The 12165-nt window shown below is 36.1% G+C and overlaps 1 protein-coding gene across 1 annotated transcript in view; it reads left to right on the top strand.

Annotated features, from left to right (window-relative positions):
* The window catches only part of SS18 (SS18 subunit of BAF chromatin remodeling complex), a 75690-nt gene that overhangs the window by 38429 nt on the left and 25096 nt on the right, over positions 1-12165 (top strand). The window contains exon 5 of the mRNA XM_082667664.1: positions 2745-2966. Coding sequence (XP_082523790.1) covers positions 2745-2966 — 222 coding nt within the window. The remainder of the gene's footprint in view (positions 1-2744; positions 2967-12165) is intronic.

Genomic DNA, 12165 nt, shown 5'->3' with positions numbered 1-12165 from the left:
TGGTACATTTTTTTTTTTTTTTGCGGTACACGGGCCTCTCACTGTTGTGGCCTCTCCCGTTGCGGAGCACAGGCTCTGGACGTGCAAGCTCAGCGGCCATGGCTCATGGGCCCAGCCGCTCCACGGCATGTGGGATCTTCCCAGACCAGGGCACGAACCCATGTCCCCTGCATTGGCAGGCGGACTGCCAACCACTGCGCCACCAGGAAGCCCGGTGGTATCTTTAATTAAGATTTTGACTCAAGTTCTCCAGATAACATTCAAGCCTAAGGCTGAGGAAGCAAGCAGCAGCAATATAATTATTGTTAACGTGACATTTTCGTTTTTGTGTAAGGCTGTCTGGAGTAAGATATACTCTTTATGAGCCAGAGATTTTCAACCACTTATGACCTAGATTGTCCAGAATACCATAGAGCTTCTAAAACAATTTATAGTTAGAGAGTTTACAGTTAGGTGTAGGAGAAATTGGAAGTCCAGTTACTTATATTGTCTTTATTTAATAAGTTTTGTATAGTATTTAGCCAACCTTTTTATGCACACAAATTTGTAGCTAGGCTTTTAATGTCCGATTTTAGTTTTGTTTTTAATATTTTATTTTATAATGTAAGTTGTAGTGCTTCTTATATGCTGTTTGATTTGTTCGTATATCCTCTTAGTCTTAGGTTCCTTTTAAAAAAAATTAATTGATTAAAAAAAATAGATAATATGTATCTATGGCACCAAAATAAAAAAGGTACAAAAAGGCGCATACAGCCCCTACCTACCTACCCAGACTCTTTGTTCCAGACAGGCATTGGTACCCAGTTATCCTTGAAAAACATATGCATGTGCATGTATACATTCTATTTTCTTTCTTCTTATTCTTTTTTTAAAAACACAAATGGTAGCATATAGTAGATATTACTAGATATCATTTTTTTACCTCTTAAAGGTTTCTCTTGGAGACCATGAGTATATAAACATATATTTTGGAGACCACTCGGTATATAAAGAGCTGCCTCATTCCTTTTGATGACTGCATTACATTCTTTTTGATGTATGCCTCTTAATTTACTTGGACAGTTCCCTTCTGATAGAAATATAGGTTATTTCTAGTCTTTTGGTGTTAAAAATTATGCTCTTGTGACTATGCCTGTAAAATATAAATAAATAAGTAAACAGATAAACTTAAAATTTTGCATCCATATACGTACACACACAAAAACTTGTATATTTATAGGCTAAGTTCCTAGAACTGAAATTGCTAGGTTAAAGGTACATGCATTTTATTTTTATTCATTCATTCATTCATTCATTCATTCATTTATGGCTGCGCTGGGTCCTTGTTGCTGCATGCAGGCTTTCTTTAGTTTCAGGGGGCTACTCTTCGTTTCGGTGTGTGAGGGCTTCTCATTGTGGTGGCTTCTCTTGTTGCGGAGCACGGGCTTTAGGCGCGCGGGCTTCAGTAGTTGTGACACGCGGGCTCAGTAGTTGTGGCATGCAGGCTCAGTAGTTATGGTGCATGGGCTTAGTTGCTCCGAGGCATATGGGATCTTCCTGGACCAGGGCTCAAACCCGTGTCCCCTGCATTAGCACCACTTCCCCTGCACTGCGCCACCAGGGAAGCCCTAAAGGTATATGTATTTTAAAATATGGTAGTTATTACCATATTGGTCTACATAAAAATAGTAGACCAATTTATAGTAGATTTATTTATACATTTATATTCTCTCAACAAAGTATGAAAGTGCTTCTTCATAATATAATTGGAACAAAACTTTTGATCTTTGTAAATCTAATAGGTGAAAAATGGATCTCATAGTTTTAATTTGCCTTTTTATTATATTAAATAAAGCAAGCAATTTTCTCATGTTTTATGACCCCTTTTGTAGTTTTCTTGTGAAGTGATCATTCATATACTTGGCCCTTTACTGCTGGTGGTCTTTTACTTGCTTTATATGTTAAGTAAGTAGTTTGGTCTGTGATATTTCTTGTAAATAATTTTTTCCCAGTTTATCTTTTTATTACTTAATTTTGTTTTGTTGGTCATATGCAAATGTTTTATTTTTATGTACTCTACTTTATAAATCTTTCATGGTTCTGGGTTTTTTGGCATACTTAAAAAGGCCCTTACAGTCCAAGATTATTTTTAAAATTCTCTGTTTTGCAATACTCTGTTATGATTTCTTTGCTTTTTCTTCTTTTTTAATGTTTAATTTTTTTATTCATCTAGACTTAGTTTTGGTAGAAGGAATGTGGTAGGGACCCAACCTGTATTTTTCCAGATTATCTACTCAGTTGTTAAACATCATTTATTGAATTATCTTTTCTTTTGCTCATTGATACTTAACGTCAGCGCCATCGTTATTTACCAAATTATGCATTTTGGTCACTTTCAGACTGTGCTCTAGGTTTATTGATCTGCATTTATGTGTTAATACTACATAGTTTTAATTCAGCTTTATATGTTTTGGTCTCTTACAAAGCAAGTCCTCCTTCATTACTCTTTTTTTTTTTTCCAGGATGTTCCTGGCTTTTCAAAAGCAACAGTTTCTTAATCTGTAAAACGATAATAATGTCTACCTCACAGTATTTGCTATCATTCATGTAAAGCATTTACTTTGTTTGCTATTGATTAAATACTCAAGTTATTGTTTGTGTTCTTGTTACATTAATGCAAAAAAATAAATAAGCTTTTTAAGGTACTTTTGTATAGGTCATCTGTTTAACTTTCATATTTTGGTTCTGATCACTTTTCTTCAAAGGGCCTAACCATATGCCTATGCAGGGACCTGGGCCCAATCAACTCAATATGACAAACAGTTCCATGAATATGCCTTCAAGTAGCCACGGGTCCATGGGAGGTTACAGCCATTCCGTGCCATCGTCCCAGAGCATGCCGGTACAGAACCAGATGACCATGAGTCAAGGGCAGCCAATGGGAAACTATGGCCCCAGACCAAATATGAATATTCAACCAAACCAAGGTAAGTAAGCTTTATAAAATTCTTGACTAGGATGCTCCATTAGCCTTCGAAAATCGAACAGTTTTTTCAAAATGTTAGCTGATTTGCAAAATTACAAGTTTGAAGTGAGGAACAATAATACCCATAGAAAAGGAACATCAAGTTCGAAACCAACTTAAAATAATTTTTTCCTTTTACATTTAGAAATTAAAATGCTCAATTTAGCTTTTTAAGCTTATTTATTTTTATGTCTTTGGACAGTTTGAGATTTTATATTTTTGGATTTTTAAGCTAATCAATGAATAACCAAACATTTGGTTAGAGCTAGAAAACTGAGAAAATACAATTTTATCTTTGTAAGTACACTCCTTAAAAAACATCTGTGGTTCATTTTACTTGTGAAGAATATATTAATTTCTATGAATTTCTCTTGATTTAATATTTTCTGATGCTGTGTTTCAGCATTAAAGGTAATTTTAACATAATTTGTTATTAGAATGTTCAGTGGAGGTGCTGCTGTATTCTTATATTCTTAGAGTGGTGTGAAGTCTATTAAAGTTTATTACCAGCCTCAGAGAATGAAATTGTTATCATGTTTCTCTTTTAAGTATTCTTGTGAATAATAACTAAAAACCAGTAAGTGGCGCTCTGTTCTGCTAATTGCCTGGGAAAACATTTGGCCTGTTGCCAGCCTAAAGCTATTTCAGTTACTAAATGCAGTGAGGTTAAGAGTCTAAGATAGAATTAAATGTATTTGCAATAAAATTTTCTAGATTTTGCTTATGAAAAACACATCACCAGAGTACACCCAGAAAAAGGAAGTTAATATGTTGATCATGATTTTTGATGAAATAATATATTGTAATTTTAAAATATTAATAAAGATATTTTCTGTAATTTAGATAAAATACACCGGAAACAAAGGGAGATAATAGAACAAATTGTCAATGGATGCAGCTTCACAAAACTGGCACTTGCTCCATTTTTCCCCGCAAAAGTTGTTCAGTGCCCATGGTGGAGTATTTTTTTTTTTTTTATTCTATCAATTAAAGGTTCAAAACAACAGCAAGATCCAGTCAGTGCTAGATCAGAAGGGGTTCAGATGTTTCTCTGTACAGTTTGGTTACCAGGAAAAAGCAGAAAAATTGATAGTGATTCTTTACAGCAACCACCGTAGTTATGGTACACTTCTTAGAAACTATAGTTAAGGAAAGGTAGGATGTGCGCAAAAATGATGTTGCTGCAGCATGGTTTGATATGACATTATAAGATCTGAAGAAGAAAAAATAATGCATGCAGCAGTGTGTATGTAGAAAATAGTTAACTGTTTTTGGAGAAAGGACTTGAAGTGTTTATAGGAATTTTTTGTTCAAAACATAGGGACCAACTAGTCTTTCTATTTTTTTTAACTAAAATTATTTTTCTTTTATTGAGTTATAATTAACATACAATATTAGTTTCAGGTGTACAACATCATGATTCGATATTTTCACACATTATGAAATGATCACCACGATAAGTCTAGTTACCGTCATTGAACAAAATTGTTAAATATTATTGACTGTATTCCCTATGTGAAAAATTAAAAAAAAACATATTAATACAAAGGCTAATATAATAAAAACATGTAGACCTACCACACAAAACATATCATTTCAAAAAGCTGCTCAAAAAGTTGGCCCTATTAAATTTACTGATTATATATTACTATGTTCATGGTCATTATACAAATTTCAAGTTACTATTTTTTTAGCTTTAAAAGAAAAATGAGTTTAGATGACAGTGGCATTGTAATTGGTGCCTACTTTTAGTTGTAGTTTTATTTATTTTTTTTAGTTGTGGTTTTATACATATCTGTGAATTGAGAAAACTGAAATATTTTTTAATTCAGCATTTAGGTTTATTATTTTAGCAGAATATTTCCCTCTAAGTTTTCTTATGAGGACTACTGCTTTTAGGTGAAAGGTTTAACAAGTTTTTAATGTTAATTTCTTTCTTAAATTGCTAGGAAAATATTGTAAATAGTCAATCCAACAAACTTTCCATGTTATTCTCACTGTTATCCAGATAAAGTTCAGTGACCATCACTTTGAACTTTAGGAGTAAGACCTGTGTTCAGAGTGAATCACTGTCTTCTTACGTATTGGATCTACTCACTCATGGAGAGAGAGCGTAAGCTCCACTGGAATTCAGAAAGCTCCAGAAAGGGAGAAGTTTGCCTCTTTTGTTCACACTGTTTTGTTCTGGTGCCTAGAACAAAACCTGAGGGTAGGCATACAAATCTGTCTCTTCAGTGAATAGGAACTGAAACCAGATGTTATATGATAACCCGGAAAGACAGAGTTAGTGCCTTAAAGATGTTTCTTTAAAAGTCAAATTGGAATAGTAAGGCTTTCTGGACCAACAGATAGCATTTGGTAGAATCAGCAGTTTTCATTCCCAGGCATTAGTGATTATCGCTTTCCACATTTTACTTACTTATTCCATATTCAAATATAAGGATTTTCACAAAATGTTATATTTGTGTTAAAGCATGTATTTCACAAGTTCCGGGTATGGTATATAATTCTTCAGACTTGGATCCAAGTCTTGGCCCCATAGATTACCGTGTGTGGGATCTTTGACTCACTCACTCAATTTCTTTAAGTAAGATTAAGTGAGATGATAGCATTTAAAAATCCTAATTCGGTAATTGTATTGTTTACATAAAATCAGTTAGAATAAACAAGGTAGTTTTTTTTTTTGTAATAAAAACTCAAGATCAGTTTATTGGCTATTGTCTTTTTTAACCATAAGATCTCATTTATTTCTGGCTTTAATTTTGTTTGAGTAGTATTAAGAAAGTTTTGATTCATTTAGCTAATAAGTTGCAAGTGATAATGATCTGATCTAGAGGCTTGGCATTAGAGTAGTGGGAAATTTTTCTTTCAGTACCTTTATTATTGTAAATATGAAGGGCAAAAAGTATGTATTACCATAGCCAGGATTGTTATATTTACTCTTATTATACAGTGGTTTATTATCTGATCAGAGCTGTACACATCTTTGGGTTAGTAGCTACTGTTATTATCCTCATTCCGTGCATGAGGAAACACATCCTTTGGAAATACAGGCAGGCCTGCTGTTGCAAAGTTCTGATATGCATGAACTTCTGTTACCACAATTTAGTTAAATAACACCTGTTGTCGAACAACATGGTTCAGAGTTCACTTACCATGGTGTATTAACTGTGAGGAGTTGCATAAAGCACAAACTTGGCTGCTGTCTCCTCAGTCCACAAATCACTGTATTTATGATTGTCATGATCGATGACCATTCACGTCACTTTCAGATTCTGTCAGTGATTGATCACTGTGCATCCATCAGTTATGCACATAACAGCAAAGCATGGAGTTGTGTTGCTTCCTTGGCTCCCAGAGATACATGTTATTTTATAAAAATAGATAATTCAAAGAGGGCCTTGGCCAGCAAAGGTAAAAGTCTAACAAAGAAATGAAAAGTAATACTGCGGGAAATAAATCCACGTCCTTTGTAAGTAGATTAGAGAAGGAATTGCTGACCTTGGGAATGTTGACACTGCTGCCATTTGAGAGACTCTAGATCTGCATTGCAGGTCCTCAGTGAAGGTGAACTTGCTGATGTAAATGAGGAAACTGGCTGTGATGAAAGAACGAAGATGTCCCAGAGAAAGCGAGACTAGCAAAATATTTTGTATTAAGGAAAGTCTTGGAGACATTTCATAACATTGAAAGCGCAAAGGATAAAACGTTGGAAGTTGATCTGCACTCTTTTTTAAAAATTTATTTATTTTTGGCTGCATTGGGTCTTCGTTGCTGCACGCGGGCTTTTTCTAGTTGCAGCGGGCAGGGACTACTCTTCGTTGTGGTGCACAGGCTTCTCATTGTGGTGGCTTCTCTGGTTATGGAGCACAGGCTCTAGGCACGTGGCCTTCAGTAGTTGCAGCACGTGGGCTCAGTAGTTGTGACTCACAGGCTCTAGTCGCAGGCTCAGTAGTTGTGGTGCATGGGCTTAGATGTTCTGCAGCATGTGGGATCTTCCGGGACCAGGGATCGAACCCTTGTTCCCTGCATTGGCAGGTGGGTTCTGAACTACTGCGCCACCAGGGAAGCCCTGGAAGTTGATCTATACTTAAAAAGGAATATGCCAATTTGCCAAGCTATAGAAAAGATGCTAGCTCCGAATCATCAGTTACATCATGACAGTTTGGAGCTAGCATCTTTTTGAACTAAAGATGGGAAGATACTAAATCATGTTTGTATACTGATACGAATGATCCATTGGAGAGAGGGGAATTGATGCTGCAAGAGAGTGAGGAAAGGAACAATTGCAGGAGCAATGTATTTGAGCTGCTGGGAGGAGTTTGAGGTCAAAGTCCCCAAGACTTCTGTCACCTCAGAGCCTAGCCCACTGCAGAGTTACCGGGAACAGTCCCCAAGGTTGGCTTCATATCTGACACCAGTTACAAGTCTAGGGTTCCCAAAACTACTCTCAAGTTCAGTGATTTGCTGGAAAGGCTCACAGAACTCACTAAAAGTTGTTATACTTAGAGTTATGATTTATTACAGTGAAAGGATACAGATTAACGTCAGCCAGGGGAAGAATCCAGAAGACGTATGAATGCAGAGTTTCTTTCCTCATGCAGTCAGGATGCTTTGCTCTCCTGGTCCAGCGTGTGACACACAGAGTATTGGTAACCAGGGGAATTCACCCGAACCTCCATCAATGTTCAGAGTTTATATTGGGGCTCCATTATGTAGATCTGATTGATTGATTGATTGATTGATTGCTCACGGTGTCTATCTCAGTCTCCAGTCTCTGGTCCCTCTGGGCATGATTCAAAGCTCCCGCCAACCAGGTTCAGGAGCTTTAGGAATCCTCAGTTTAATAAATTTAGTAAATCTTCAACATAAAAAAGCACTGTGATATTATACTGAATTTCAAGTACAACATAGAATATCTACAAATGAAAGAATTATTTCAAACATTTTATTCCATAGAAATATCATGTGTACCTCCATAGTGGATTTGAGTGAGTGAGAACTGTGCATACACTCATCTTTCTTCACTGTAAAAATTGGTAAATTGGGCTTCCCTGGTGGCGCAGTGGTTGAGAGTCCGCGTGCCGATGCAGGGGATGTGGGTTCGTGCCCCGGTCCGGGAAGATCCCACATGCGCTGGAGCGGCTGGACCCGTGAGCCATGGCCACTGAGCCTGCGCGTCCGGAGCCTGTGCTCCACAACTAGAGAGGCCACAACAGTGAGAGGCCCGTGTACGGAGGAAAAAAAAAAAATTGGTAAATCAACATTGGTAATATTGCAAGTTTCTTTTTGTTACAGTTTAGGTATACACAACCATTACATTGTAGTTCAGACTAGATGCTTTGTTTAAACATTTGATCATTATTCCTATATTGGATGGGTTTTTCAAGATTGTAATCTTTCCCCCACTGATGACATTTTTCTGGTTATAAAATATCTAATATGAAAAATTTGGAAAAGAAGGAAAAGCATAGAGCATAAAATAAAATCACCTATATAATCTTGCACTGTAAGTTTTAAATTACTCCACAGACAGGGTACAGTCCACTTATGGATAGTAAGTAACCTGTACTTAGGCTCTTTGTAGCAACAGTTTGAGTACCTGTAATTACATAATTATTTGTAAATATCTGTTTAATTATTTTTCCCTAGACTCTTTAAGTTCTATGAATTCAGGAACTGTGTCATGTTTTTGTTCACTATTTTATCCTATTTGTTAACTGATAGATTAGCTAGATTTCCTGCTGCTGTAACAAATTAGAAAACTAGCATCCTTGTCTGTTGTATTGTCATCCATTGGCTGTCATTCCATGAATGAACCAAAGAAGGAACCTGTCAGGTACTGTCAGAGAAAACAGATGATTGTCAGTTATACCAAAACCTTTCAGGTTTGGGAGACAGAATCCAGATGAATTTCTATTCAACAGATTATAAACTTAGTTTCATTATGACTCATTTTTTATTTTGAAATAATTGTAGGTTTACAGGAAGTTGCAGAGGTAATATAGAGAGATCCTGTGTATCCTCCTTTCAATCATCTTTAAGCCCTGGCAACCACTGTTGCTCTTCTCTCCATTTCTATTATTTTGTCATTTTCAGAATGCTACATAAATGGTATCATGCAGTGTGCAGCCTTTTGAGATTGGCTTTTTTTACTCAGCATGATTAATATTTATTCAACTTGTTGCATGTATCAGTTGTTCATTCCTTTTCGTTGCGGAGTAGTATTCCATGTTATGGCTGTACCACAGTTTGTTTAACCATTCATCTGTTGAGGGACATTTCAGTTTCTAGTTTTTGGCTTTTACAAATAAAGATGCTCTGAACAGTCATGTACATGATAATGTTTTTGTTTGGACATTAGTTTTCATTTTTCTGGGATAAATAACCAGGAGTGCTATTGCTGGGTCATATGATAAGTTATATATTCAGTTTTTTTAGAAACTGCCGAAGTGATCACCAAAGTAACTACCATTTTACCATCCCACCAGCAATGTGTGAGAGATCTGCTTTTTCCAAGTCCTTGCTAGCATTTGGTATTGTCAGTTTTTTTCTTTTTTATCTTAGGTGTTCTAAAAATGTGTAGTAGACTACATCTCATTGTGGTCCTAATTTGCATCTCCCCAATGGCTACTGTTACTGGACATCTTTTCATGTGCTTATTTGCCATCTCTATATCCTCTTCAGTGAAATGTCTCTTCATGTCTTTTGCCCGTTTTCTAGTTGAATTATTTTTTAACTATCTGTCCATCCATCTACTCATCCATTAATAGCATCTTTTTTAGAATGCATTTCAGGGTAACTTGCAGATGTTAGTACACTTTACCCATGAATACTTTAGTCTGCATATCATTAGAGCTCAACGTTTAAAATTTTTTCTTTTTTCTTTTAATAGTTTTTTCTTTAGGTAATATTTACATGCAATGAAGTGCACCAATCTTAAGTGTATCATTCACTGGGTTTTGATGTATTTGTAACATTTACTCCTTGGGATTCATTTTATAGCTAACATCCTAGGTGCCCTTATGGGATGCAGTTCTAATCCAGTTTAACCATTTTTTATGAACTATAATCTGGTTGCTTTTATGGTAAAAGGGGACGATTGGTTACTTTTTTTCCATTACACCTCTGTCTCAACGTGTGATCCTAAGACTACCGGGATCAGAATCATCTAGGGTAGTTGTTAAAACAAGATTTGTCTGCTCCACCCCATACCTGCTAAATCAGAGTCTCTGGGGGTAAATTTTAGAAATTACGTTTTACAAACATTCCAAGTTCATACTTACTTACAGTCCATTCCCTCAGAAGTTTTTTCTAGGCAGGATCATTTCTTCTGTACCTGATGGTTCATAACTTTTCAGCTTTCATGCTAAGTGACACAAAGCTATATGTTCTAATATAGCCCATCTCCATGGCTTTCTACTTGGACAAGATAGGACCTTACTTTCACAACAGATTGTCACTTGTGTCCCATAAATCTAGAGCTTCTGGAATGCCTTTCATTCTACAATAGATGTTTAACAGTGACTTTGTTTTCGAATTAATATTGTATAGTATAGTTGAAACTATTAAGAGAAGTTGGCTAAGAGATTGCCTAGCTTTTTACTTTGCTGGATTTATTAAGCCACAACACATCCCTTTTCCAATTTTCAGTCACCAGAAAACTGAATACATAATCTAATTCTCAGACTAGTTTGTAGAGATGCCTGTGATTTAGAATTATGCCCTTGAGAATCCAGGACTTCTTAACTCAGCACTATTGACATTTTGAGCTGCATAATTCTTTGTTGTTGGGGCCTGTCCTGTGCATTGTGAGATATTTAGCAGTATTTCTGTCCTGTACCCACTAGGTGACAGTAGCAACCCCCCACACCAGTTGCGACGACCAAAAATGGCTCCAAACTTTACTGAATGTACCCTGGAGACAAAATCACCCACAATTGAAAACCACAGCCTTAAGAAATAATTACTGTAAGGAAGTACATGTAAGGATTGTCTGTGCTACTGAAGAAACTAACAATAACAGAAGTTATTGATTGATACTATTATGTTTCAGTACTTTTTAATACTTTCATGAGATTTCTCTAAAAACTTCATGTTATAAAAAGTTTGTATCTCTTAATGAACTGTTCTTTTTACTAGATAAAATCTATCATGGTTCTATTTCTTCATTGGTTTCTAGGAAATTCAGCTAAGTTTGTACTAGTTAACAGTGACTTTACTAAGCTGCTGGGATTTTCTTAGTTACTTGGCTCATGTTCTTTTATCCTTGGTGTTATATCTAAATGTCTTATTATGAACTGCTTGAAACTCTTGATGAGGACAGATGTACGTTTTTGGTAAGTAAAGAATCCTGTTCGCTTTAAGTGGCTATTTAATAGGTGGGTGAGCTAATTGAATTTACTGGAATACAGGGATTTTTTTTCTTGCAAATAAACCATTAGTAATACATTCAAATGAGAGCTGTAAGTGGTTTAGTTTGAGACTGAATGGTTAAGGAACAAGTAGTAAAATGTGAGCAGTAGATGATGAAACATGAACAAGAAAATAGGCTTGGAGTAGGTATTATCTACGCGGTTTCGTGGTCACTATAACAGAGATAATAGATGAAGTGAAGAAACTTCTTGTATTCTAGGATTTTATTATTAGAGTGATGATGTTACATAGAACTGTTTTCCTGGGAGATATTACATGGGAGAAGTATGATTTGACTTCGAAGAAGAGGTACACATAATGGTTAAGAGCATGGCTTTAGAGTTCTCACCACCATTTCCTAGCTATGCAACTTTAGGTAAGGTTCTTAATGCTTGTATGCCTTAAGTTTTCTTACTTGTAAAATGAAGTTGATAACAATACTACATGTTTCATAGGTTTCGAGGAGGATAAATAATAGACATAAAGCTCTTAGCTTGGGCTTCCCTGGTGGCACAGTGGTTAAGAATCCGCCTGCCAACGCAGGGGACATGGGTTCGAGCCCTGGTCCGGGAAAATCCCACATGCTGCGTAGCAACTAAGCCCGTGCGCCACAACTACTGAGCCCATGTGCCATAACTACTGAAGCCTGCAACAAGAAAAAAAAAGCTCTTAGCTTAATGCCTGGCCCATAATAAGTGCTCATTAACTGTTAGCTGTCATTTTTAACCTTTACTTAAAATAATTCA

This window comes from Grampus griseus (assembly GCF_964374135.1).
Source record: "Grampus griseus genome assembly, chromosome: 12".
Lineage (NCBI taxonomy): Eukaryota > Metazoa > Chordata > Mammalia > Artiodactyla > Delphinidae > Grampus > Grampus griseus.
Note: the sequence above shows the minus strand (reverse complement) of the source record. Positions and strands in the feature narration are given on the sequence as shown.